The following is a 24,383-nucleotide window of genomic DNA, read 5'->3' as shown; positions in this document are numbered from 1 at the left end:
CAACAGAACCATAGGGCTTAGATGCGTTGATAGTGCTGGGGGAGCCGTCTCAAATGCTGGAGAGTGGGAGCAGAGGGGATACCACAGACCCCATTGGGGAGCATCATGTGCCAGCATTCTCGGCTGAGAGGCTCCCCAGGGACAGGTCCTAAGGGAGGGACATCTGGGAGGCTGAACTATTGCCCTCTGCTGGCAAATGACAGTACTGCCAATGACAGGCATTCAGAAATCAGGACCATCATAAATCCATGAGATTGTCTCCGCCTGGAAAGGCTTGCAGGATATCAGTCCCACGGCACAGGCCCCAGTGCCAGGCAGGCACTGCCTTCCCTGAATAGAGCTTTACTGCAACTGCGCCTTGGAGCAAGTGATCGTATCGGGCTGGGTCTATGCCTAGCTAGCAATCAGCTCCTCGAACCTCCCCAACCTTCTCCAGCATGCTCGCATGACTCGGAATATGCCTAGATATGGCCTGGGGTGAGAAAACATACTCCTGGCTGGTGAGGTTAGCTTCCTCTAGGTGGAATCTTCCGTTAGATCAACCCCCCCCCACCACCCCAGTTAGCTTAATTTAGATAGGCCCCATGCAGGGAATGCTAATGCCTCAATGTTTCCATTCATAATAAATGAGTCCAGGCCATTGGGGATAAACCTGCTGTTTAGATTCTCATTCCCAGTTCGGCAGCAGAACAGCTGAGCTGTTCTTACCCTTACGCAAGACAAATCCCCTCTCCTATTAAGCCAGTACCTACACAGATGGCTGATGCTTAAACCTCTGTCTGAGTGCTGTGCGTTCTGCTGCAGTACAGAGCTCTCCGAATGTTTCATTCTTGGGCAGTCACTGAAGTGACTGTGCCGGAGAGCCGGATGACATCTGAGCACAGGGCTGGGAGCCAGATCATAGCCGTGGGCAGGATGTTCCAATAAGGCTTTTCCATCTGTCACCCTAAAATAAACGAATACAGGAAACGTGACTTAACTCAGCCTCGGCACTTCTGTGAGGTCGGTCAGCAATATCCTATGGAGGAGGAAGCTGAGGTGTGGCGAGCTTAAGGGATTTGCCCAAGGGTCATACGGGAATCTGTGGCACCTGGGAATAGAAGCATTGGGCAGTCAGTCCTGCACTTCAGCAACAAGACCATCCTTCTTGCATCTAACACTGACATGAGCTTGGGCAAGTGACTGCACTTCTCTGTGCCCGGTTCACCACCTGTAAAATGGGGATCATGCACCGGAGGGCGGGAGTGAGAATTTATTAAAGTGCTTTGAAGATGGAAAGTTCTGTATGCTTAATATAAGGAAATACATGTCCATGTAATTTGCCTCCTACGTACGTGTGTGTGTGTGTGTGTGTGTGTGTGTGTGTGCACGTGCCTGCATGCATGCATGCACACAGTAGTGCAGTGTTGCTACTGGAGTTAAATTACATATCCTAACGTGTGCTGTTAAACTGCCCATGACATACATTGTTATATACAGTGGTGGTGTAGCCGTGTTGGTCCCAGCATATTAGAGAGACAAGGTGATCTCTTTTATTGCTATCTTGCTGAGAGATGCAGCCTTTGGAGTAGACCTGAGGAAGAGCTCGAAAGCTTGTCTTTCTCACCAACAGCAGTTGGTCCAATACACCCACCTTGTCTCTCTCACGTCATGCGCTGTATTTTATAAAGCACTCGTTTGACTTTCTTGACTTTGAAACATACTCCTGGGGTTGGGTTTAAATTTTTTTTTATATATATTTCTTGGGAGTGGGGGGGAGAGGTTCAAATCCCACCTGGATGAGAATTATGGATGCTCCATTTGCTTGACCGGTCCAAGCCATCCTCTTAGATGTACATTGCCTTCACTGTCCCTAATTCAGTTTACGCTGAAGGCGAAGGTGGTCTTTGTCAAGTGGCAGCTCACAATATGGAAAATCCACTTGGCGGATAATGTCATCATATTGGCATTGATACTGTTTCCATTGTCTTGACCGGGAGCAGAATCGGGCCCGTGATACATAATTCACATGTCGCATCACAAGAGAACCTGAATTTCTGCTGTTTTCTAGGTCACTGATAAACTAGGCTGAATCCAAGGAATTTCTTTGCTCTAATGGTGTGCATGTGCATTATTTATAACCTCGATGTAAGAACACTGGCTCTGCCGGTATTTGTGTTTTTTACACTCTCTTTACAGGGGTTTTAAATTTTGGAATAAAAACCATGGTACAAATCTTAGGGGAAATTTTAAAAAAAGTCTGAGGGGAAGAAATCCATCAGTCCTTAACCTGGTGCTGAGTTTAAAAAGCCTCCAAAGAACCACCTTATTTCTGATGTCTTTATTTTGAGCTATCTGTGTTTGTGGTATAATTCAGAGGTATCCTTAATCCAGAAAAGTACCTCTGGCATGTAACAGGCTGTCAGGAGCTTGGATCTTTCATGGACTTGCAGAGTTCTTCTGCTGATTCATCCTGACAACCAAATTAGGTGGAACCCAATAACTCTGCCTCAGGAGTTCTTGCTCTTCTCCCCCCCCCCCCTCCCCCGCCAGTCAGTGTTACCTGTTTTACAGGGAGGAGAAACTGAGGCACAGAGAGGGGAAATGACTTACCCAAAGTCTGGCCATGGGTCTGGAGAGCTGGAACTCAAAGTTCAGCGCTCCTAGCATCCTCCCCAAGCCCAGACTGTCACCAAAGTGTCTTTAGGTTATGTTGGTTTTGTTCAGTCTAGGAAACAAGAAGAAACACTCACATGCTGCTGACTCCTCATTCACCTCTTCTCCAGCCCAGTCTAGCCTGAGCACCCTGTCCCCATTGGAATAACCCATTGTCAGAAACCCTTTTCCAGAAGTCACGTGTACAGGAGCCGCAACCCCTAAGGGTTTGCATGTGGCAAGGTCGCATACAGGCAATGTTCTTACCAGGCTCACCAGCAGCTTTGGAACCCAGAGTTACTATAACTTTCTGTTGGGGGAGAGAGGGGCAGTGGAGTGTCCTAGTCCGGATGCTCCATTCAGTGCCTTCCAGTGGAGATCCCCTGGGGATGGGTCGGTAATGTCTGCTCCTCCCTCTCTTCCAGGTTTCAAGTAAGAAGAGTTTGAGTTTGAAAGAATTCACAGAGGAACCTGATTCCGTATCCCTGGTAAGAGCCATATTTGCAAACAAGGAATCAATAACAGCAATAGAATATCACAGAATGCCCCTGGTAAAATGCCTCTGCAGTGAACATACGAGCACTAATGCCGCAGGCTGTGAAACATCTGTTTGAAGTGTTAGCAAGTTTAATAAAATCCCCATGCGCTTTGAACCTGCCAAAAGCAGCACTGGAGTGTGGTGAACACCAGCTCCTCTGCCTGCCTCCTCCCACAGCCAAAATCATGTTTAACATTGGTTGTTAGGGAAGGTCACGGTTAGGCTCTATTTTTTTAGCATGGCCTGCAGGATCTTTTGACAGAATCCAGCATGACTTGACAGAAATGGATATTAATGGGGGGCATGGGGTGTGAAGGGGATCATTTAGGAAACCTTGTGTTGATGCCTGAATTGAAGGCTCATATTCAAGTGTCTAGTCCAGGTTAATAGAAATAAAATCTGCTTGACATTCAAACAGCTTCTTCATTGCTGGTTAGAGCTGAGATCTTAAAATTGAATAAAGCTGCCTGAGTCCTAAACACTCATAACATGCTGGGAACATGATTAAATGAGCAAAAACCCCAATAGATTAAAAACATCTTATCTTAAACTTTCTGTTCAGCCGATTCACCAGTGGATCAGACTCAAAGATCAGCTTTTATTATTATTATTTAAATCCCAGCACACCAGAGAGCACAAAGTATATATGGAAAGATGTTGGCAGAAATGTTAAGTGGGGCTGGCTGGAAAACAAGAATTCCATTTTGTGACAAATTTTGTGGCTTCAAAATGTGACTCCATTCTGTATTGGAACAAAAACCGGAGCTTCTCAGATTTTTCATGGAAAAAATGAGAGAGAGAGCAAGCGAGAGCCACCACATAATACCCAATAGTCCGGTGGTAAGGGCACTCTCCTGGGATAAAAAGAAGAACAGGAGTACTTGTGGCACCTTAGAGACTAACAAATTTATTAGAGCATAAGCTTTCGTGGACTACAGCCCACTTCTTCGGATGCATGTAGAATGGAACATATATTGAGGAGATATATATACACACATACAGAGAGCATAAACAGGTGGGAGTTGTCTTACCAACTCTGAGAGGCCAATTAATTAAGAGAAAGAAAAAAAAAAAAAACCTTTTGAAGTGATAATCAAGCTAGCCCAGTACAGACAGTTTGATAAGAAGTGTGAGAATACTTACAAGGGGAGATAGAGTAAATGTTTGTAATGGCTCAGCCATTCCTGGATGTCAGTCCCCTGACCACGATGCTATTGGCTATTCTTCTTCGAGTGCTGTCCCTATGGGTGCTCCACTTTAGGTGTTCCTGCGCTCATAGTCAGAGACTTTTGGTAGCAGTGCCCAGTTGGGTCGCACATGCGTGGTCCCTGCCTCGTGCGGCTGCAGGCAGTTAACCGAAGCTGTGTGACCAACCCCCACTCAGTTCATTCTCTACCGCCCTTGGCTACAAGTCAGAGCAATCAGCAGCACCTCGCTACTTTATAGTTAATTAGTTACAGTCAGTTACTTAGTTTCCTCGTTATCAGCTACTTAGCTTGTTTCCCTTTTATTTTCTCCTTGCTTTAAAAAAAAAAAAAAACCTCATGGCCAGGAACTTCAGAAACAGCTGTTTGAGGGCGAAAGCCGAAGCCCTCCAACCGGAATGCCCGGTTTCCCAGGCTTTCAGTGCCTTGCCTCCAGGGCTCGCAGACCTGACAGCCACGGTCCTGTGTTTGCTGCCTGGGCGAAGCAGGTATCCACAAAGTTTTGCATTGCCTCAGGCTCCCGGCCAGAACAGCACAGAGTGGAGAGGTCTCTCGGACCTCGGGGCATGAGGCTCGGGACACCCCCCTTCGCCAACTGCGGCTTCAGACAGGAGTCCTTTCTCCAACCCCACATCGGAGTTCCCCACTGCAGGAATAAAAAACAAAACAGCCGTCCCATGGATAATAATAGCACCATCTGTGCTGTCAGCGCCGGGAGCTCGGGTGGCTGAGAGCTCTGGCACCTCTGCAGACAGACTGCAGGGGATGGCTCCGGTGCAGGCACTGAGGGGAGGTCAGAGCCCCGTGCCTCCATGCCACCGTCTACAGCTGCTCCGCGGGCAGGCATCCAATGCCAGCACCGCCTGGGCTGTCAGCGTTGGGAGCTGAGGTGGTGGAAAACCCCAGCACCGCTAGAGCCAGAGACTCCACAAGAGCGGGCTCTGACGCAGGCACTAAGGGGAAATCAAAACCCTGTGCCTTCGCACTGCGATGTCTGTTCATTCCACAGGCAGGCTTCCAATACCAGCACCGGCTGCGCTGTCAGCACTGGGAGCGGAAAATCCTGGCATCGCTAGAGCCAGAGACTCCACAAGAGCCGGCTCTGACACAGGCAGTAAGGAGAAACCAAAACCTTGTGCCTCCGCACCACAATCTACAAACAGCACCGCAGCACCACTACAAAAGGCAGCTTCTTCAAAGGCGCGCCCGACACGCACAGAGGCACAGCCAGCAGTGCTGCCTTCTCCTCCGTAGCCCTGGCACCGACAAGGAGACAGCCACAGAGGCCAATCAAACCAGCACAGCAGCAGTTCCTCAGACAGAGGGTTCTGGTATTTGGCTCTGCCCTGATCCCCCATCCGCAGTATCAATACGAGAATGACACCCTCGGCACCAAGTCTCCCTGCATCCCAAACATCACTCACTGTCTCGCTCTTTATTTGAAGGAGGAAGATGAGAAGAACAGGGAGCTATTCCCCCACTGGCTCCTATCCATCAGGAGTCAGTCAACCCAGGAGTCTCTCCTGGGGCATATTATGCTGTCCCCGGGTACTTACAGTGGTATGGGGACCCCCTATGCTGCTCCCATCCCAGTGGGCATAGTGGACTCCATGGGTCATATGCCCCACACAAGGGGGGACTGCCCACCACGGCCAGACCCAGCACACAGTAATTCCCCCACAACTTCTGTACCAGCACCCTCAGTGGTACCAGGGGAAGAGGAGGAAGAACCCCAGCTCCTGCAGGGGACATCACCTACCCACTTGCCATCATTGTCCACAGAGGACACCTTTATGCCTCCTCCCCCTAATATAGGAGATGATTTCAAACTGTTCCATGGCTTATTTGAGAGGGTGGCCCTCTCTGGACATCTCCCTTGAGGAGGTCCCCATGATACCGCATGGGCTAGTGGACTTTTTGCATACATCCACTTTGTTTAAAAAAAAAAATTGCCCTTCACATGAATGAGGCACTGATGGACCCCATAAGGGTCATTCCGTGGACCCCTGCGGCCACCCCTCCAGCTGGCAGGAGGTCAGACAGGAGGTGCGTACCAACAAAGGGCGCAGACTTCGCATCCAGTGCCTAATTTCTTAGTGATAGATGCAGTCCAGCTACGTGGCATGCAACAACAGCCCAGAAACACAACTCATGATAAGGACTGGAAAAGACTTGATCAGTTTTGGCAATAGGCTTACTCTTTGGCTACCCATCACCTCTGCATAGCCAGCTATGCGACATTACTAACAAAATACAACTATACAAACTACACAAAAATGTCCAAATTGATTAATTTTATTGCCACGGACAAGGGAGAACAATTCTCAGCACTTGATTCTGAGGTCAGGGCTGCAACATCTGTGTTAACGGTGATTGTAATGAGAAGAGTCTCATGGCTCTATCTTTCTGGCTTCCCCGAAGAGGTGCAATCCACGCTGGAAGACTTGCCAGCCCAAATTTATTCACCAAAAGACAGACGACTCGCTCCACTCACTCATGGACTCACAAGCAACTCTCCTATCCTTGGGAACCTATAACCCCAAACCCAAGAGGAAACAGAGGAATTACTTTACATCCCAACGATACCACCAGCCAATGTATTCACAACCACAGTGGTGATTTGTCTCACAAGGTCGCAGACACTGGCCGTAAGGGGACAACAATCTACTTCTCAAGTTGCTGCATCCCAACCATTAACCTCCAATAATTCAACAAATTCGTCAGAAACACAACGATTCAAGATGGTCACGCTATACACTATAAGCGGCTGCCTGCTAAAAACATCAACCCAGCACACAGCATTGCAAGCCACTGAACAGGTGGTCACCCTCTTCACAAATCTGGGTTTCCTAATAAATACTGACCAGCCCATTCTAACAGTGCAAGAGCTGGACTTCATTGGGGCCCACCTCAACCCTATCGAGGCCATAGCCTCACTACCAAGACAACCTTCTGTCCCTTTCACCAGCCTCATATCCACTGTGCAAAATAGCCCACAGGTATCTGCCAGGACTTTCCCCCAACTCCTTGTCCACATGGCAGCCACAACATTTGCTGTCAGACACACCAGATTAAACATCCATTGCCTACAAGGAAGGCTACATATCAGCTTTGTTCCACACAGGCACAGCATAAACAAGCACCCCACAATATCGGGCAAAATAAAGGACCCCCTTCTCTGGTGGGCAAAACTGACCAACATATGCATGGGGGCACCCTTCATTCAGACCACAAATGCCTCACTCCTGGGATGCGGCGCACACCTGCACCCACATTCTATGTAGGGCCACTGGTCCCCTGCGGAATCCCTTTGACATATAAACCTATTGGAACTTCAAGCTGTCCATAACGCTTGCTCCCAATTCCTGCCACTCATCAAGGACAAGGCTATTTGAAGCCTTAGCTTGTATCTATTATATATACAGACAAAGGGGAGCACACTCACAGTAGCTCTGTATGCAAGCCATAAAACCCTGACAATAGTGACTTAGACACAATATCCACCACAGCAGATACCCTCAGCAGACAAATTTCTCAGGACCGCAAAGGGAGCTTGACAACTCCTGCATGTATTTCAACACTGGGGATTCCCCACAGTAGACCTTTTTACAACTGCACAAAATACCAAAAACCCTCGTTTTCGCTCTGGTGCAGGTCTCTGTGTGCAGTCATTAGGCGATGCATTCCTCCACCAGTGGAACGCTCCCCTTCTCTATGCCTTCCCTCCTATTCCTCTCTTGAACCGAGTGATCCACAAGCTCAGGCTGGATGGGCCACAGTAATTCTACTAGCATGGTCTCGCCAAACCATGGTATCCTTACCCGCTCAGCATGACCGTGCATCCATGAATCGCACTCCCACTTCTGTCTCACCCCCTGTCCCAGGACTCAGGCCGTGTCCTACATCCACTGAAACTCCACCTCAGAGCATGGCTCCTCCATGGCTCACAGAACCTGTGCTGACCTGTTCAGAGGTGGTATAAAATATAGTTACGCAGTTGAACAGAAATGAACTGTTGCCCATACATCCTGAAGGAGAGATGAGTTAAGGCCTGGTGCCAACTAAAACGGATGACTTCCATCCCAGGGATATTACCCTCTATACTGTGTTACCTATTAGAACTCAAATGGTCAGACCTATCCATGAACTCAATAAAAGTCCATCTACCTACCATCACAACATTCCACCCCAAGGTGGATTGCCATCCCGTCTTTACCCATCTACTGACCCAATGTTTCCTCAGAGTACTCAGTAATGCCTACCCTGAACTACCGTGAGCCTACTACACTATGGGACCTGAACCTGGTTCTTTGGATCATCACCTCTTCCCCATTTGAACCCATGACTACATAATCACTGCTACACCGTTCTATGAAAGTAGCATTTCTTGTGGCAATGACACCTGTCAGACGTGTGGCAGAACTGTCCGCTTTCATGGCGGAACCCCCATACATGGTCTTCTTTGAGGATAAAGCCTCCCTCAGACCACACAGAACACATTACACACTTCATAATCTTGATGTTCGGAGGGCATTGGCTTCTTACATAGACAGGACTAAAATAAATCACCCAGACTGTTTCTATCCATCACTGAATGCTCCAAAAGGAGCACCATCTCTAAACAAAGACTTTCCAAGTAGATCCATAATTGCACAAAACTCTATCATCAGTGCGACTGCCAATCCCTCATGGGGATTCGCTCACATCCCACTAGAGCCTTATCAGCCTCCACTGCTTCCCTGCACAATGTACCTATCACGGGCATTTGTAGAGTTGCTACCTGGGCCTCTGCCCATACCTGTAGACAGCACTATGCCTTAAAGCAACAGGCAACGTCTGATACCTCCTTCAGATGCTCTATACTATTGGAGGTCACGACTTCAACTCTGAAGCCCCTCCTTCCATCGGAGGGCACTGCTCTGAAGTCACCTAAAGTGGAGCACCCACAGGGACAGTGCTCAAAGAAGAAGAGAAGGTTACTCACCTTTGACATTCTTCGAGATGTGTGTCCCTGTGGGTGCTCCGCTACTCTCCCTCCTCCCCTCTACTTCGGAGTTTCCTTATTAGTCTCTGCAGTAGAAAAGGAACTGAGTGGGGGTTGGTCACACAGCGTCGGTTAACTGCCTGCAGGGGCATGAGGCAGGGACCACGCATGTGCGACCCAACCGGGCACTTACGAGCGCAGGGGTGCACGAACACCTGAAGTGGAGTAGCCACAGGGACACACATCTCAAAGAACCTCAGTTACTGCACAAGGTGAGTAACCTTCTTTTCTGGGGTGGTTGATCTCTCTCTTTCATCTGGACCTGAAAAACTTTCCCAAAGAAAGTTTAGTTGGAACTGATCTTTTTCTGTGAAATTTCCTTTCCACTAATTGGCATTTTCCAATGGAAAAAACATGGTGTTGCAAATCTTCCCACCAGCTCTCCCTTTAGGGCAGGTATCTGTGCTGCCCCTAGAATGAAATCCCTATGGCAGCTAGTTGAATGGCAAGTGTCTTGTGTAGGAAACTGTCAAAGATGTTTCCCGAGTTTTGAAAAAAATCAGTCTGGTCAAGACACATCTCACTGAAAACTATCAAGTTTTCGATACAGACACCTCCTGAGCCATGGTGAGGAAATGAGAGAATGAGTGATGGTGTTAGAGCACCCAGTAGCGTTCTAGGAAGACCAAAGGGCTTCCGATCTGTTTTACATTCTCTTGATGTTGATTAACTGCTGGAAGGACCTGGGGCTAGGAGAGCTGAGGGCTACAGCAGTACAAGCACAAGTTACTCAGACAAGGTGTGTGCACCACCTGGTGGTTGTGCAGGTGTTTGTTTTAATCAGAAAGAGACTGACATACACTAGCAATGCTGTCAGCATGCAAGTCACTGCAGACAAAGTGAGTCTCCAGCAGGGGTTAACTGGGGCTAGGACAACAGCTTTTAAGTGTTGGATTTGTTGACTGCTGGACTTCTCTTGCCATGGCTTGATTCTGAAGCTGGTGACCTCATTGGAGCTGCGCGCATGGTAGCCATGTGCCCCAGAGAAGCTGTGTCTCTGCTCCTCTGTGTTGTGCAGGGAGCGCTGAGATGTGCTGGTCTCTCCGAAATCCTCATTTTCTGCAGCTGCTGTCAAACAGCAGCTTCCGAAGTAAAGCTCTGGCAGGCTCTCACGAAGTGGAGACTTGTCTCTCTGTGTGCACCGCGGGGGATGGCTGCCCCATGGAAGGGAGCAGTCAGACAATTTGTGCAGACTGCTAAAGGGAACGGATCCCATCTGCTGAGCCCAGGCTGGCGCCATCCTAAGCCCTTCAGCTCCCCATCCTGCTGCGAAGTCTCTCTAGTGACTGGGAGAGTAAATGTCTGTCTATGGGCCATCTGAGTGCTCTAGCCCCTGGAGCCCCCACCTTAATGGGATTCTGTTGTAATAATGGGATTACTCTTCTCTCCTGGGGGCTTTTAAAAAAAAGCTACAGAGGGTCCTGTGGCACCTTTGAGACTAACAGAAGTATTGGGAGCATAAGCTTTCGTGGGTAAGAACCTCACTTCTTCCAAGTATCCATGGAATACAAGTTGACAGGAACAGTATCCCTGATGACACAGCACAACTTATTGCTGAGCTCTGTGACTTTATCCTCACGCACAATTATTTCAGATTTGGTGACAATATATACCTCCAGACCAGTGGCACCGCTATGGGCACCCGCATGGCCCCACAATATGCCAACATTTTTATGGCTGACCTGGAACAACGCTTCCTCAGCTCTCGTCCACTCATGCCCCTTCTCTACCTACGCTATATTGATGACATCTTCATCATCTGGACCCATGGGAAGGAGACCCTGGAAGAATTCCACCATGATTTCAACAGCTTCCACCCCACCATCAACCTCCGCCTGGACCAATCTACACGGGAGGTCCACTTCCTAGACCACCGTACAAATAAGCAATGGCCACATTAACACCACCCTATACCGAAAACCCACCGACCACTATGCCTATCTTCATGCCTCCAGCTTCCCCCCCCCCCCCCCCATCACACCACATGATCCATCGTCTACAGCCAAGCACTGAGGTACAATCGCATCTGCTCCAACCCCTCAGACAGAGACCAACACCTACAAGATCTTCACCAAGCATTCTCAAAACTACGATACCCACACAAGGAAATAAAGAATGAAATCAACAGAGCCAGACGTGTACCCAGAAGCCTCCTGCTACAAGACAGGCCCAGAAGAGAAACCAACAGAACTCCACTGGCCATCACCTACAGTCCTCAGCTTAAACCTCTCCAACGCATCATCAATGATCTACAACCCATCCTGGACAATGATCCCTCACTTTCACAGACCTTGGGAGGCAGGCCAGTCCTCGCCCACAGACAACCTGCCAACCTTAAGCATATTCTCACCAGCAACCACGCACCGCACCATAACAACTCTAACTCAGGAACCAATCCATGCAACAAACCTCGATGCCAACTCTGCCCACATATCTACACCAGCAACACCATCACAGGATCTAACCAAATCAGCTACAACATCACCGGCTCATTCACCTGTACGTCCACCAATGTTATATATGCCAGCAATGCCCCTCTGCTATGTACATTGGCCAAACTGGATAGTCGCTATGCAAGAGGATAAATGGACACAAGTCAGATATCAGGAATGGCAATATACAAAAACCTGTAGGAGAACACTTCAACCTCCCTGGCCACACAATAGCAGATGTAAAGGTAGCCATCTTACAGCAAAAAAACTTCAGGACCAGACTCCAAAGAGAAACTGCTGAGCTCCAGTTCATTTGCAAATTTGACACCATCAGATCAGGGTTAAACAAAGACTGTGAATGGCTATCCAACTACAGAAGCAGTTTCTCCTCCCTTGGTGTTCACACCTCAACTGCTAGCAGAGCACCTCACTCTCCCTGATTGAACTAACTTCGTTATCTCCATACTGATTTATACCTGCTTCTGGAGATTTCCATTACTTGCATCTGAAGAAGTGAGGTTCTTACCCACGAAAGCTTATGCTCCCAATACTTCTGTTAGGGCTTGTCTATACTTACCGCGCTGGTTCGGCGGCAGGCAATCGAACTTCTGGGTTCGATTTATCGCGTCTAGTCTGGACGTGATAAATCAAACTCAGAAGTGCTCCCCGTCGACTCCGGTAATCCTGCTCGCCGCGAGGAGTACGCGGAGTCGACGGGGGAGCCTGCCTGCCGGGTCTGGACGGCGGTAAGTTCGAACTAAGGTACTTCGACTTCAGCTACGTTATTCACGTAGCTGAAGTTGCGTACCTTAGTTCGATTTGGGGGTTTAGTGTAGACCAAGCCTTAGTCTCAAAGGTGCCACAGGACCCTCTGTTGCTTTTTACAGATTCAGACTAACACGGCTACCCCTCTGATACTTAAAAAAAGCTTTCTCCCACAGTGAGGGCTCTGTGCCCTGAAATGAGAGAACCCAGAACCTTGGCTACTGTGATTGGTGGGCCCAAGCTGGCTCAGCTGTGTCTGCTTCATCCACTCAGAGCAGGATCCACGTACATTTCCTTTCCGTGCCTGCCCGTGTAGATGTAGCAAAGGGGACGTGCGCTCTCGCAGCTCAGGCTGACGGCTGTGACAGTGTCAGGGAAGCTCTGGCGCGCTTGTCAGCGGCTTGAAAGCTGTTCCAACGTTGGGGCAGGTTTTCTCACCTGAATCTCAGGGAGGCAGCTGATTGAGGTGATCTAGCCAATGTCTCCGTCCATGTGAGCAGACATTGCCCTAATCTGTTGCTATTTCTCTCACCTCTCCTTATGTTACGTGGCCGATCATGTGGTCTCATGCCATACTGCAGAGGCCCTTTCAGTGATCAATATTCCTTTTGCAGCTCTTGTATTGGTTTTACAACTGTGTTGATAATCGTCTTTTATTATGGTCAATTATTTTCTACTTTGCCAAGTAACTAGTTATTATCTGTTAGCCATTTGCCTAATGCACCATATAGTGCTCAGAACTTCCAGGAGTTAGACCTCCCATGAGGGACAGCTGTTCTGGCCTATAGATAATGTTCATGGTGAGTGTGAACAAGGCAAGATTATGTGTAATAGCATAGGAATTGCTGCCAGTTAAAAGGTCCTGTTGTAGCTGAAGCCCTTAACAGCCCGAGTGAAGCTACCTGGCTCCAACAAGGAGCTGTAAGAGCAATTGTATGCTTAGTATTTGTAATACACCTTCTTGTGAGCCATAGATGCTTTGCTCCCCGGGCTGGAATTCCCAGAGCACAAATCCCACCTTGTTTTCAAGCCTGGGATTTGAAGTAGAGCAGCACATCCCGTGGAGCTCCAGGGAGGCTGGGGGTTAAGGCGCCAGCTTGAAGAAGCTGGCAGCATCTTACCTGAGACCATCTCCGATGTTATGTTTTAGGGACAGGGTCTGTATTGTTAGCAGCTGGCTGTGGGTTCAGGCCGGGTAGTGCTGCTGAGCATGAGGAATCCATCCTGACAGCTTTCTCCCCGAGCTATCGCGGACGTGGTTTCTGGAAGTTGCTCAGTGCTCACATGTGAGTGCTTTGCACCAAGATGCAACTCGTGTAGATCCTTTGAGCTGGGCTTTTGCTCCCTGGCCTAACGAGACAGCCACCTCCTACCATGGGGCAGGAAGGAAGGGCTAACAGGAGCCGTGCTGGACTCTGCAGGGAGCCCATCCAACCTCCAGGGCAAAGAGAAGCCCAGAGGCGGAGGATGATGAAGCGGTGGGGTAGGAAGAGGAGTCTCCAGAGAAGACCCCTCGTTTGAAGACAATGACTTGATTCATCCTCCTAGAACACAGACCAGTGCAAGGGTTGGTTGGTTTATTGGAAGCTGACCTGTAACCTGGTAAGTTCAGGAGGAGGGGAAGGAACAGACAAGCTCTCGCATGAGTCCCTCTCCCTGCAGATCAGGCTATAGCTCTAACTGCTTGGTGCAGTTGCTACTCCCTCTCCTCACTACCGTGTCAAGGGGAATGTAGCAGACCTCTTGTCTGAGGAGCTGCTGACAGGGCTGTGAGCATCCCTCTCACCTCTGGATCTATAATGCATGGGAAAGGCATTGGTAAAACCCTAGCCTGGGCTGATTTCACCCACGAGCCCTGTGCTCTCTGGTTTCGGCACACAAGGGGGAGTCAAGGGGGCTGGAAAACAAGGGCTTGTGTTGTTTCCAGTTGGCTGCTGGGATAAGGCATGTGGGGAGCTGGGCTGGCCTGGGGCACACACCAGGGCCTCTGCCTCTGCCCTCCAGGTGCCCAGAGCAGTCGGATTTATGCTCAGCGCAGCTTGCTGTGGCTCAGCACACACATGCCCAGTGAGGCCTAGACACTGGCCCCTCCCCCACAAACACTCGTGGGAGCTGATGAACAGGTTGGGGAGAGAGCAGCAGAACAGCCTTGTGTCCAAACCCCACTGGGTGGTGCCTCGGAGTGGCAGTCAACTGCTCCATATCAGGGCTAGACAGAGGCCACTTTATTCCCAGCGAGGAGCGGCTGTGTGAACTCCCCATCTGCCAGCCAGCACACACCAGGCACTGTTTCCCCCACCCCACTACCCCCGGAGCAAGGGTCCAATCCTGCCAGTGCTCCACCTACCCACTGGGGCCCCTACATGGTTCAGCACAGAGATGGCTCCTTGTCTCTCCCAGCCACTGCATGGGGCTCATCAAACCCAAGGGGGGGTGGAGATCAGACTTCCCCTCCTTCCCCCCTCCCCCCGGGCTAGGCTGCCCTCCACACCTGAGAACTGCCAACTGGAAACAACGCCAGCCCTGCTCCCTGTTTTCCAGCCCCCTCGGATCCCCCTTGTGTGCCGAGACCGGAGAGAACAGGGCTCGTGCAGCCATGTGGGTGAAATCAGCCCAGGTTAGGGTTTTACAAATCCCTCTCTCATGAACTACAGATCCAGAGGCGTGAGAGACGCTCAGAGACCTGCCCCCATGAGCATTTTTTAAAGAGTATATTGTGGGGGGGGAGGAGGGTGTTTGCACCCCCCCTGCCCATCTCCACTGTGTGAGGGACAATGTTGCCAACACTCCCACATTTACTAAGGAGATTCTGGCCCCTGCTGCAGGAGCCCTCACCCCACATCTGCCCGTCCACCTGCCCAGAAATTAATTCTGCCCCCAAATCAGTCCTGCCCCCCACCTGTGTTCATCCTGCAGCTCCCAGGGCTCCTCACCCCACCCTCCTAGGCTGTGCTGCAGGGGAGGGGAGGGGAGAGGAACTGTCCTGAGTGGCTGGGCGCTTTAGTCCTCTTCCACCCCCATGAGAACAGCAGTGTTAGCTCCTGGGGTGGGGGAGAGCCCTGCCTGCCTCCTGCAGCAGCTCTGACCAGTCTGGACGAGGTCAGTGGGGAAGGCAGCCGATCATAAGGGTTTTCCATCTGCCCAACCCCCATGAATCCAGACTGCTTCATGCCCAGACCCTCCTGCTGAGCCTCACGCCCCATGCACCCAGACCCCCCCGCCCAATGAGCCCCACTCCCCCTGCACCACCCTAACGAGCCACCCACACCCGGATCCCCAACCTGCTGCACCTGGATCCCCACCCACTGAGCCCCACTCCTCTAGGATCTGGACCCCCCCAGTGAGCCCCCCACACCCAGATCCCCCTTGCTGAGCCCCAGCCACCTTCACCTGGACCCCCCTGCAGAGTCCCATTACTGTTGCACCCAGAACCCCCCAACAAGCCCCTGTGTATCCAGATCCTCCACTGAGCTGCCAGTACCCCGATTGGCCCACACAGAACCCACACCTAAATCCCCCACACTTGGATCCTGCCTTGCTGAGCCTGCCTGCCTGCCCACACCTGGTGCACCTGGCACGGAGGGGCAGGGCTCTGGGGTGTTTCTGGGGAAAGCCTGGTCCTTGCACTGTGTCAGGGTTGGGTGCAGTCTTACCACTGAGTCTGTGTCCCCAGGCGAGAGCTGCACAGTGATCTCCCACCTCTGTGCAGCCTGTAGCCTGTGCTCTCCAATGCAACGCTGGAGCCTTCACATTTATTTTACAATTAAAATATGCAGAATTTTAAAATACTGTGTGCAGAATTTTTAATTTGTTGGTGCAGAATGCCCTCAGGAGTAACAGACAAGAAAGGAAATGAAGAGCTGTGTGAATTTCAGGTCCTGTTGGGGAGAAAATCTCAGTTTGACCAATGGAGTTTCCCCATTCAGTGGGGATGTAGCTGTGACCCTCCAGCTTCTAAGAGAGGTTGATACAGGTGAGGGCGGAAGAGACGGAATCCCGGCCCATCTTTCAGGAAAGGGTTAGTCTGACCCCTCGCTGTGCAGATGGCTAGGATGGGGCCTGTGGGGACTGATGACTGCAGCATCTGGAAGGTTTAAGAGACTTGAAGGTCTGGTTCGGATCACTGGCGTAAGCTCTCTGACATCAGCATAGTTTCTCTTGATTTCCAGCAATGTGAGATTTGAATGTCCTCTTAAATTTCCACTTCCAGAATTAAGGAAGCAAAAGCAGTATTTTTAACTTGGCTAGTGAGCATGAGAACCTGAAAGTGTTTTAGTCAGGTCCCCTCCATAGCCCCCAGATAGCAGAAATCTGCTTGGGGCCAAGGGAGACCCATCTCTCCAGATGCTGATAGGCTATTACAGCTGTGGGATTAATGCAAACAAACCAAGCAGAATGCGAACAGATCAGCAACGCAGCCACTTAGCCAAAGAAAAACACTTCGCATTAGTCTGATCGCTGACCATCTGCAGTACTTCTGGTTCTTGCTCATCATTCAACGCTGTACACGGAACCTGACATCTCGGTACCGGAGTTCCTCAGAGAGGCCTCCATAGGCACCAACATAAGGCTGTGCATCCACCAAGGAAGGATTCAAAGGAGCACACTCACTGAACGTAACTGGCAGGCAAGATGCACAGCCTAGGGTTTGCAGTTGTGAAAAGGGGCTGTGCGCTGATTTGATTGCTTGCACTTTGGTAGTGCAAGGCTGGAGTGACATCCGAAAGAGGCAAAGCGTTTAAACCCCAGCAAGAAATCTGGCTCAGGCTCTAGCATTGTTTGACTGGGAACTGTTTTATAGTGAGCTCCAGAAATAAGTTGTGCAATATATAATTTATCTGTCAAAATATTTATAAAACAAGTGCCTCTGCCCGGGTCTGCTGGAGTGTAGCTAGGTTTGAAATTGCATAGGAGGAGGTGGTAGCAGTGCCACAAATTGTACATGCTGAAAGATTTTTAAATTCACTTTTTGTTTATGCTTTGTGCAGGTTGCAGGGGAGATTTTTAATGTGGAGGGTAATTAACTGTTGGGCAACTTTACCAGGAATGTGGCAGATTCTCTGGCAGTTGGGAATCTTTTAAAGCAAGATTGGATGCGTGGCTAAAAGATAAGCCCAGTAACTTGTGGCCGGACTACAGCGTGGCAGCCGTGGGGCTGAGCTGTGAGCACTTGACTGTTGTATGTGACCTGGTTATTGCACTAGTAACTGTAGAGCTATGCTGGGATATTGGAATGGCCACGGTAGCCATGTCATCCCAGAATATGTGAGAGACAAGGGTGGGGGAGGCAATATCTTTTACTGGACCAGCTTCTGTTGGTAAAATAGACAGACCGGCTTTGAGCTACACAGAGCTCTTCTTTGAACTGTTGTTTTAGAACCCTGTTTCTCTTATGCATTGCTGTGTCCCTGCTGTTAAGATTGAACAGTGCTCTAAGAGAACTGTCTGGTCCCTGCATTCACTGCTGTCACAGGGCGACGTGCAAGGGCCAAGCCCAGTCAGACCTGCTGAGCAGTCAAAGCTGGGACACGGTGCTGCAATCCAAGACCCAGTCTGAGAGTGGGAAACGAGTGGGATTCCACCCCAGGGGGGTGCAGGCATGAGGTTTGAGACTGCAGGGGTGCCCTCGGAGAGAGTCGAGGTGAGTCAGCAGTGCTGCTAGCCCTGTGGCCATACAGGAATCCTGGCTCAGGTTCTCTGGCCTATGTTGTGCAGCAGGTCAGACCTGCTGATCAGAATGATCCCTTCCTTCCATTAGATTAATGGAGATCTGTCTAAACCATGAGATTGCTCTCTAAGCCCTGCCTGCTCCGGGAAGGATGCCCTCCTGGCCCCCACCACGGTGCTCTTCTATCTGGCACGAGTCCAGTTCCAACACTTGATAAAGAATTTGTACTGTGCTCCTAGTGACTCTGAGGCTGCCAATCCAAGCAGTGAGAATGTGGCTTGTAGTGGCAGCCCAGACAGGCCCTTGAGGGGGCCTCGCAGCTGTGCAGAACAGGCTGGAGACTGCTGCCCAGCAGATACATGCCTCACAGAATGAGAATCCTGGGCTTAGATCCTCTCCTAGAAATTGCTTTCAGGGCTTGGATGGTCCATGCTGGAGGCCCAGGCTCTCTCTGATGCCTGCTGGCAGCAGGGGTGAAGGAATGTGGTGCTAATGTTCAGTGTCTTCCACAGGAGGTGATTGTCCCAGAAGTGAAGTGGAGGAAGGTTTCCCCAGCATCTCTCTCCCTATCTCTCCCGGATGCAGACTACCAGTGCATCCACCGAGCGTCCATCAGCAGCCTCAGCACCAAGGAGAGCTCTTTTAATTCCGAGGAGCCCCTGGTATCAGGTGAGGGATGCCGGGGACAGAGGGTTAGAGCTAGTAGCCAGCTCTGGCAGAGTATTTACATTTGCGCCTGTGATTTGCCTTTGGGAACGTTTCTCTGGCCACTGTCCTCCTTTTGACGGTTTGTTTGGCTTATTGCACTGAAAACATTTTACAGATGGGGAAATAGAGGCACGAAAGCGACGTGATTTGGTTAGGGACACAACGAATACGGGTCAGCACTGGGATTAGAACTCAGCATTCCTAGTTTTCACAGCTCACTAGGCCAAACCTCTGCCAAGTGCTGCATAACTGAGAATACGTTCCCCTGGCTCCTGTGTAGCCCTGGTGCCCATCTGTGGGTGGAGGATACTAAAACAGTGTCCAGGAGATGGGAGCACTGGCCTCCAAGGAAGGAGGAAATAGTATCTGCTGCCTCTTGTGTGAAGAAATTTCCCTTTGGGAATCCTGGCCATGTGATGGAGGAATATTCCCATTGGAGCTCTGGGGAGGGTGTGTGCAGGTCAGAGTGGTTTCGTGGGCTCTATGGAACATAACTCTCGTTCACTAACGGCGAAGGTGCGTGTGGGGCTGCTGTGCATTGCTCTGTAGCTGTATCCCCTGGGGATCGCACAGGGAGAAGACCCCATGACCTCTCCCTAGATCAGGAGGCCAAGCCAAGACCACAGCTGAAGTGGACTGTCCTTGGGAGAGGAGATTCCTGTTTGAATACAACTCTTGCCCATTACATGTCTGAGGCAGAAAGAGCACAAAAAGCTGCCAGTAGGTTTCTTTGCAGATTCCTCAGATCCAGCTCTGATGAAAGAAGAGAAATGCTGAGCCTGGGGTGTAATTAGCACATCTAAGAGCTTAGGTCTGGTTGGATTGCCCTGTTGGAGATCTTGCTGTAGAAGCCATGTTCTTCTTGACTGTGAGAGGGTTTGGCCAACCTGTCCTGAAATGTGGGTCAGGAAATCTACAGAAGGTGCCCAGACAGCCTTGCTTTTGAGAGGGATGTTTCTCTCTTTGATGTGCATGGCTTCATGCCATTACCTGCCATGAGTCTTAGTAGGACTTGCCCTTTGGGAAGGTACCTTCGTGCCTGCACTGGACAGCAAAGGATTAAAGGCATTTACTTTGTAAGTATCTAAACTGCCTAGGGAGGTTGTGGAATCTCCATCTCTGGAGATATTTAAGAGTAGGTTAGATAAATGTCTATCGGGGATGGTCTAGACAGTATTTGGTCCTGCCATGAGGGCAGGGGACTGGACTCAATGACCTCTCGGGGTCCCTTCCAGTCCTAGAGTCTATGAATCTATGAGACAGTTCAATTGTGCTGGGCGTCCCTCAGGTGATGTGGTGAATATTGAGCAGGTTCTTAGTATAATGGAATTGAAGCAGAGAAACTCATTAAAAAGGTGGGGGATTACAAATGGATTTCCCTAGGGACAGGAACAGGGTCGTAGCGAACGATCAGGAGGGCATGGTATATCAGGGCTTTTATCGCTGTTTGAGGCTGGTTCAGACAATTGAATTGGGTCCTTAAGCTAGTCTGTCAGTTTCATTTAGGTGTCTCTTTGCTTTTGTTTCAGAAAGTGCAATAAATACAGAAGAGGAGGAATTGGAGGAGGAACCAAACTATGTAGCAGAGCTGAGACCGTCTGATTATCAGCTCTTGAAAATCTTCATCGTACTGTAAGCATGCAGTCAGGCATACAGATAGCTACGTGGGAGCAGAGTGGGGAGCTGAGTGCATTGGCTGCAGATCCTTTTCCCTAGGGCTCATTGGTCCAGTCACACCCAAGTCAATAGCAACTGGAAGTCGTTACAATCTGACAGTCCTGTAGTGGCCTGTGTGACATGATGTGGGCTCAGTCCAGTTCCTAGACAGAGATCCACGCCACAGTTGGCACCAGCAGCGGAGAAGGCTTGGGATTGAACCACCTTCTCGGCAACAGACACACGTTGGCAGTGGAGGGGGAGAGAATACCAGAGAGAGAGCTTCCTACACTGTTAGAAAGGGATTGCAGGCAGTGATGGATTAGCCACTGGGCCAATAGGGCCTAGAAAAATGGGCACTCCGCTTCCCCCACCCGCCTGGTGCTCTTGCCGGGGAGCAAGGGAAGCCCCCGTGCCCCAACCCCGCTCCCTGGCAGGAGCACCAGGAGGGGCGGTGGAGGACTGCAGGCGGAAGGGATGGGGGAAGGCCCCCACTTGCTCTGGCCCAGGGCCCCACAAAACCCTAATCTGCCTCTGATTACAGGCATTCTGTTCCACACTGCACACAACCATATCCCTGTTCTTTGCTGCTCTCTAGCATCCCCTATTGAAAAGCTCTGTAGCCCAACTCTCCTCAAGTCGAGTTCGGATGCAGATCCTTGCAGGAATTCTCAAAGCTGTCGCCTTTGCCACCACAGTGTGTTGCGCTGGAGGGTCAGGCTCGCATCAGTGTGGGATGGGAGTGGCAGCGTTAACCAGCTCCGCTGATTGCAAAGAGTCGAGGAGTAAAGGTGGGGAGGAGAAGAGGAGAAAGCACATGGTCAGAGGAATTCAGTAGAAGGTTGGAAGTAGCCTTGTGGCTGCAGAGCCTAGTGGGGATGTTGAATGCCTCTGCTGTTGGCACCCTCACAGCTGGGCTAGCAGGGCCCGTTTCAGGATTTATTATCTAAGCCACTCTGCGATCACACTGGGCTGAAATTTATGAGAGAGGGGTTGACCATGTGGCTGCATTGTGAAAATGATTTAGATCCGTAGAAGGTGAGGGGCCCCCAAAACGCTCATCTCATCCACGGGCTGCTCAGCTTGCATTAGCCAAGCTCTGTCCCGGAACGGCTTGGACTGTGGAGGGTGTTTGTGCTCCCCTTGCGAGTGCTGAACCATCTGTACAAAGTTCTCTTACTAGCTTGTCCCATGGCCCAAGCCTGGGAACCCAGATCTTAACGCTTCCCCAGCTGGAAGGTGCCCACCCAGGGACATTGGACTGTTAACCATTTGTGCACTTTATGGGGATTGCTCTGTTAGCTTCCCATTAGTCCAGTCTCCTCCAGCCTCTTGCTGCAGGGGTGAGACACAGCGGAGGTCTGGGGGCGAGGGGGCAGAGCCTGCACTGCTACAGCCTCTTCTGTGGCTTTAGAGAACTTCTGTTCTTTGGGGCTCTGCATCCAGCCCCTTTTCACCTGTACTGACATCGTTCAAGGGAAATCTCTATCACATCCTTGGCTGTATTCTGAGTCTGAACGGCTGGGTGCTGCATTACATAGCTGCTGCTCTATGGACCTGATTCCCATTTACACTGAGGCTCCTTTACACCACTTTGGCACTGTAAAATGGGCCTTACGGTTGGTAGACGTGATCTTGTGGCCACTTTAAGGCCTATTGCCACTGCCAGAAAGGGGCCTTGAGATCTTGGTACAACTGAGAATTGGTCCCTTGTGCCCACTGGAATTGCTAGCATCTGTCTAGCCCTGGTGCTGGCTTTCTGACCACTGACTGTATATCGTGCACGCAGTCCATGAGTTTAGTCTCCCAGCTCTCATGGGTAACGTGCTGCATCAGGCATCAGAGCTGGAGTAGAATTTTGCCCTTAGTCACTAACCACAAACTACATTAAAAATGGGAAGCAGCAATTTGTCTGGCTTTGTTTAAAAAAACTGAAGTGTTTATAAAAACTACATAGAAAATATAGAACTTAAACAGGCAGCAAGTTGCAAAAAGGCTCTTGGCTATTGCTGAATAACAGTATTTTTATCAAATACATCTTGTTAACGTACATCTCATGCTGTTGCAAGGAATGACGCTCTGTAAAGACACAAACTAAATAAACAAATGTGTCTCCAATTGAGAAACCTCCCCCTTGGTTTTAGTCTCTTCCTCCTCTCTCGGGCCACATATTTCTCTGGCCAGGAAAACACAGCCCCTGCTGTAGGAAAAGCTTTAGCCTCCAAGGCTTTCAGACCTAACATGCAGCTCCTGTCTGTCTTTGCTCCCAGGATCTGCCTCCTGGTTGTGTCCTCGTCATATCTGGCATTCCGGATCTTCCGTCTGGAGCAGCAGCTCTGCTCTCTGAATCGGGACTACCTCTCACGCGGGCACCGGAGGTAGGAGAGTGCTCAGCTCTGGGACCCTCGGGTGACAAATAGGGGGCCCACAGGGCCATGTTTGTACAGACTTTGTTTTAGGGGTGTGCCTATATGATAAAATCAGGGTCCCTGCTTATGGGCTGTGGACAGTAAAGATCCTGTTGCGCGTTACAGAAGAGATGCAGTGTCTTGCCCATATATCCCCCTGCCCACAGTCTCCCTCTCTGGTGCATCTTCAGCGTGGCAGTTGCCTTCCACGTGAAGCTGGTGGCATTTCCACAGTGCTCTCTGTGAATCATCTGTAATGTGCTTGGGCTCCTTCCACATGAAAGGTGCAATAAATAAAATTACCCCTGCAAGGTGGCAAGTGCACCTGTAGTTTGTGCAGCAAGACGTCTGACTTTAACTCAGCAGAATGGATTTTATTTAAAGTGACCTGGGGAAGGTCCCATTGCTGTCGCTGAGACTGGTTCTTTGGCACTGGGACAGTCCTGAGGAGCAGCGCCTGCTGCTTCCCAGCCAAGGGAGCCAGTGAGAGGTATTCTTGCCATTGGCCTGAGGCTAGCACCAACCTCGGGGCTGGGTGCCGTTCCCAGCATTGGCAAGGAAACGAATGTGAGCAACCTTCTAACCCAAATCCAGCATATCTAATTACTCCTGAGGGCATTCTGTGCCAAAAAATTAAAAATTCTGTGCACAATATTTTAAAATTCTGCAAGTTTTATTGGTCAATAAATAAATGCAAAGCTCCAGCATGGCAGTGGGGAGCACAGGCCACTGGCTGCACAGAGATGGGAGATCACCCTGCAGCCTCCCCACCCCCAGGACATGGAGTCAGTGGTGAGGCTGCACCCAACCCTGACACAGCACAAGGCCTGGGCCTGTCCTAGAAACACTCTGGGGCACTGCCCCTCTGTGCCAGGTACACCAGGTGTGGGTGGGCAGGCTCAACCAGGCAGGATCCAAGTATGGAGGGGCTGAGTTTGGGGGTGGGGGACCCAGGGGTGAGGTGAGATAATTCTGTGTGGGACAATCTGGGTGCAGGCAGCTCAGTGGGGGGGGGCGCTAGGTGTGAGGGGATCTGGATGCACAGAGGCTTGTTGGGGGGATTCCAGTTGCAGGGGCTCAGTGGAGGGATCTAGGTGTGGGGGTTTCAGCAGGGAGGCCTGGGTGCTGGGGGAGTGTGGCTTGGTGGGGGGGGTACAACTAGTTGGGGGTCAGTTGCATGGGGATCTGGATGTGGGTGCGGAGGGTGGGTCTTATCAGGGTGGGGGTTTGAGTGCAGGGAGCTCAGTAGAGGGTGGTCTGGGTGCAGGGGTGGGGGTCCTGAGGCAGGGGGTCTGGGTGCAGGGTGCTCCAGATGCAGGGATTGA

The 24,383-nt window shown here is 50.5% G+C and overlaps 1 protein-coding gene across 4 annotated transcripts in view; it reads left to right on the top strand.

Moving 5' to 3' along the window:
• Positions 1–24,383, top strand: part of GRAMD2A (GRAM domain containing 2A) — a 91,761-nt gene that overhangs the window by 59,353 nt on the left and 8,025 nt on the right. For 3 of the 4 annotated variants that reach the window (XR_010590793.1, XR_010590794.1, XM_065558521.1), the window contains exons 8-11: positions 3,060–3,122; positions 18,799–18,955; positions 20,524–20,626; positions 22,921–23,028. Coding sequence is in view for 2 of the 4 variants with exons in the window: in XM_065558521.1 (XP_065414593.1) it covers positions 3,060–3,122; positions 18,799–18,955; positions 20,524–20,626; positions 22,921–23,028 (431 nt within the window). In the remaining 2 variants the exon portion in view is untranslated. Of the gene's footprint in view, positions 1–3,059; positions 3,123–18,798; positions 18,956–20,523; positions 20,627–22,920; positions 23,033–24,383 lie in introns of those variants that run through there. The other variant, XM_065558522.1, reaches the window with a different exon arrangement.

The sequence above is a fragment of the Chrysemys picta genome, chromosome 10, assembly GCF_011386835.1.
Source record: "Chrysemys picta bellii isolate R12L10 chromosome 10, ASM1138683v2, whole genome shotgun sequence".
In the NCBI taxonomy this organism is placed as follows: domain Eukaryota; kingdom Metazoa; phylum Chordata; order Testudines; family Emydidae; genus Chrysemys; species Chrysemys picta.
The sequence above is the reverse complement of the archived record's forward strand: the minus strand, read 5'-3'. Positions and strand labels throughout refer to the sequence as shown.